The 4,821-nt window shown below is 30.8% G+C and overlaps 1 protein-coding gene across 1 annotated transcript in view; it reads right to left on the reverse strand.

Annotated features, from left to right (window-relative positions):
• The window catches only part of LOC100166958 (long-chain fatty acid transport protein 4), a 29,392-nt gene that overhangs the window by 6,191 nt on the left and 18,380 nt on the right, over positions 1 to 4,821 (reverse strand). The window contains exons 4-5 of the mRNA XM_008188134.3: positions 3,256 to 3,529; positions 2,895 to 3,096 (exon numbers count right to left, since the gene is read on the reverse strand). Of these exons, the coding sequence (XP_008186356.1) occupies positions 2,895 to 3,096; positions 3,256 to 3,529 (476 nt within the window). The remainder of the gene's footprint in view (positions 1 to 2,894; positions 3,097 to 3,255; positions 3,530 to 4,821) is intronic.

Here is a 4,821-nt window from a genome sequence, read left to right on the forward strand (position 1 = left end):
TAGACCACTGGGAAGAAGATAGGCTAATTTAAAAAGCGCGTTAAATTTGTTTTTTTTTTTACTCATTGGATTTTAGTACGGTTAGGTTAGGTTTTTGTATTAATTGATTATATTAATCCATCGTAGGTGGAATTAAGTAAAAACGACAAACTTGGTATAACTTATACACTTACGTACAAATAGCACGGGGTCCGCGATCTACCGCAGGTAGATTGCCTACCTGATAATGTACTGCTGTGAATCAGAATTTTTATCCTGGGCAACAGAAAAGTTAAGATAAATCTAGAACATCACACACCGAATATTAAATAACGCATTGAACAAAGTTTGAGTCATATACAGTTTGTACATTTAACGGGTAACGAAGTGCACGGGATCAGCTAGTTATATAGTATATATTTATCTATCTATATATATAAAAATGAATGTATGTGTGTCCATGTTACCATGTCAACCATTTATATATTATTTAGAGATTTCCGTCCGTGTGTGTCTCCATATTACCATGGCAACCAATTATATATTATTTTGAAATTTCCGATAAAATGTTTTGTATATAAATGGTTGCCATGGTGATATGTAGAATTATTATTCATATAGAGTTGGCAATTTTAATGTGAACGGGATCAGATATTTTTATATATATAGATAGATTATACCTCTGAGCAGAAGACAGGCTAATTTAAAAAGGGAGAGAACCAACCCCGGGAGGTGCTCAAACAGGAATTTTGAGATTTCCTATGGAAATTTTTGTTTTTAAATGGTTGCCATGGGTTTTGAAGCTATTATAATAATAATTATTGGTTGCCGGGAAACGAAGTGCATGGGATCAGCTAGTATTATTATGTGGAAAGGGCAGGAAGTCAGCTATTTCAGTCGCGGGTGACGTTTGCGACACAAGATTGAACATTGCCTTCCTAGTTCCTACACAAGCCAGCCAAACATACACTTTTTTGTCACACCTCAATAAATATTATGGTAAATGGTAATCCATAATTAACTGTCCTTATTGTTATTGGTATCTAGATTCTCCTAGCCCTTTTAAGACCTAACTTGTGGTGGGGGGGGGGGGAGGGTACAGAATCTTCCTTTCTCAACGAAAGATAATTTTATATATTCGTTGAAGCAGTAACATCAGTAGTAAGTAACGAGAATAAAGAGTTGTATATCTTGAACGTAAGTTGATCTGAACCTGAGTGTCCAGTATCTATATTAAAATTTGTTTGACCCCCCTCCGTCGAAATTTGTTGTAGGTATAGGTAAACCAAGATAAGAACGACACCTCAGGGTTATAAATATTATAATTGCCATTTGCCCATGTTGTTGTGAAATAAAATAATAATAGGTAATAACTAATAATTAACCATACGTCATATTAATTAATATTATGTTAATATAATGATTTATTAAAAGTATTAATTGGTGGTTTTGAACTATCTAATGTAGGGTATCTACCAACCAAATTTAATAGTGTATATTTCTCCTATATTAAAAATAAATACGTATATAGCTTAGATAACAACGGCATTACTCATATTACGCTCTACTTATTTGAAATTGGCTACAAAAACAGAGTTTCGCCTACAACAACAACAAGGGCGTTGGCCAAATTGTAGGACCTCTGTCCTCTGGTCTAAGAAAAGAGGAACTTGTCAACTGTCAACAGAAACTTGAAACACCATTTATAAGGGAGTCTGCAATGTATAGATACCATTATAATCCATACCTACTCTACTGTTCTAAGCACCTTCACGTCACACGATTTGTACAATTATATTAATTATTATAACTTGTGTTTTTACTTAACAAGCAACTATTTTATATTTAACTGATGAAAATTGTCATTTTGATTTAATGAAAACACTCAGGCCCGTTCAGAGATATTTTTGGGCCCGGGGCAGAATCACGCAAGAGGCCCCTTTTTTATTTAAATTTTATTTCAGGATATTAAGTCTAGGTACATATATCACAAATATAAGACATTTTGGAACTTTGTTACTTTACCGGACACAGTTTTTTTTTGCAATTATTTTTTTTAGACTTATCTAGTTAACTATAATGAGATCGATGGTGAAGTGGAGAAAATTTTGTTTCTTAGTTATGGCGGTAGCCTTCTCAGTTCTTTCTTTCGTAAAACAGTTTTTGCTGTGTTTTACATTTGTATGATGGGGACAACACATGCGGGTATAGCGTCCTCTTAATTATTGTTATGTACTTATGTAGGTATATAATAATCATTTTAAACGGGTTAAAAAGTATGTATTTTATACTCATAAATAGACGCGTTTTTTTTCAGCGGATACCTAAATGTGACAGAAAATAAAGGTATGAACCTTTTAAATTTTAATATACCTGTTATTCTCCTGTTTAAAGGATATAAAGACATACTTGAGACATTCTATGCTCCAAATATTCTATCTAGCTAAAGCATAATTGGTATATCCTATAGAACGTAATGTTTAAACAGTAGTCGTGTAAGCATTTACTCAATACTCATCCCACTTTTAATTCTCAATAATGTTAATCCTAATTTGTTAAAGGGGACGCTTTTTAACCGCCGTCAGAGGTAGGGGGACTGAGTCACTCAATTAAACCACTGAGCACTGCTTATATTCTAAGACTAATTAGCTACTCGTTGAAAATTCGATTTAATAGAATATAAAATATTATAAACCGAAATACTCCCAAAAAAAAATCTTGCTTTGGAATATGAAATTAAAAATGTATGTTGTCATTAAAGAAGAAAAAACTCAAAAGTTGACAATAAAAAATAAAAATATTTTTTTAGTGTTTGCAATGACATCAAATTATGTAAGAATAATAATTTCAAAAAAGTTTAAGAAATAATGAGTGTATGCGAAATCGATGATTGGATCATGTATATTTATACTTACTGTACATTCATATTTAAGGCAATCAGTCCAATAGTTAGATGCTGAAAACTTGGACCTTATAACACACGTTGAACCTCCTAAAAGGACAGAACTAACACCCAAAATACCGCCAGCAGTGTGATACAATGGTAACGGAGTATACACAACGTCATATTCAGTTATTCCAGCTATGTGTTTAGCACCCATCGCCATATAAATAGCTCTAATAAAGTTTGGTAAAAATTAGATATTTTTATAAATTATAAGTAATAATAGTAATGTTATAAAAATATTTAACTAAATAAAGTATAGGTAGGTCTGAGGCCGTTAGTCGTTTATAACATTGAACTATAATTTGCTTTGGCTGTTTTGGGTTACCTACCTTGATTGGGTCATAATAGCAGCCTTTGGCATACCCGTAGTTCCTGATGTATAAATATATAGCATTTGATCTTTTGAACTACCTTCAGAAATATCTTTTACGGGAGCACTTTTTGATATTTCTTTTAGTTCATAATCAAGATTGATAGCTTTACTTATTGACGTGTTAATCAAGGAAGAAGTGTCATCAATGTAATTCTTAATGTATACATTCGTGTTTGTGAACAGATGATTCAATTTATCATCAGTAGTTGTGTTAATAACTTCCACCAATGCTGTAAAAATAAGAACAACCAATTATAAATATATTTCTTTCAGCGTAACTATAGACTAGATATTAATAAATAGTATTCAATTTAGGTATTACACTTTATTTGTTTCTACCTAATTCTTAAAATTTACTGATTATTAATTTATTAATTAGGTAGGTACCATGTTTACCTCACACTTTGGGTATAGGTACAACTCACAAATACTGAATTACTAATGACAAATAGCCAGTGCCCAATTGACATAATTTAATGTTTATAACAGTTAAATAAATTAAACTGTTTTTTTTTTTTTTTAAATGTGTAATACAAAATATGTAATACAAATGTTGTCTTATATACTAAAACGTTGAGCTCTTCACATTTACCGTGTTCTAAAAATACCGGGTGGGGAATTTTGTTTGAAAATATTTGATTTGAATAGCTATTATCGTTTAAACAGAATAACAAAAATTGCATAAAGTTCTAATGTACGTCCATACCTCTGTATTTGAATATTAATATAATGCAAGCTAAAAACCTATGTTGTTGAAGCATTTTACCAATTAATAAAAAAAAAAATTATATAACGTACCTACATATAACCAAACCTAAGTAAAACAAAATAAAGGGAGGTAGATAATGAGTAATGACAAATGTCCTGTCTATCAACGTATACAAGCCCGGATTAAGACATTTTGAGGCCCAGGGGCCAAAGTTTTAAATGAGGCCCTTGTACGAAAAAAAATATATTAATGTATATAATGTGTTCCGGGGTGAAGTGACCAGCCGACGTCATATAAAAGTATACCAAAAATGATAAAGAAATAGCCTTTAAAGATTGGGTCTAACTTTTTTATTTTTTAAGTTATGGGCAACCTTTTTTATCAAAATCATACATATCACGCATTTGTTTATGTATTTTCAAAAGTTTTTAACATTTTTATGTATTTTTTTTTTATTTTAAAGCTATTTAATTGTCCTATCAACACTCCAAAATTCGCAATTGAACTAGAAATGCACTAATTATTTTTATTAAATTAAAAATGTAGAAAAAAAGTTGGCAAAAATTAGCATTTTTTAAAGGAAATCGTGTATTATTCCAAATAATTGATTACTTGGTATGGGTTTTTTTTTTTATTATTCTGCTAAATTATACTGAATAACACATTAATATACCCTAGAATACCCTTGAAAGTTTGATTTTCATAATATATTCCCTGTTAAATCGTCAACAATCTTTAGTGTTCCTAAGATTGAGTCGGGTTAATGGGTCGTCATTCGTTTAAATTTAATACTATTCCGGGAAATTTTAGTTG

This window comes from Acyrthosiphon pisum, chromosome A1 (genome assembly GCF_005508785.2).
Source record: "Acyrthosiphon pisum isolate AL4f chromosome A1, pea_aphid_22Mar2018_4r6ur, whole genome shotgun sequence".
Lineage (NCBI taxonomy): Eukaryota > Metazoa > Arthropoda > Insecta > Hemiptera > Aphididae > Acyrthosiphon > Acyrthosiphon pisum.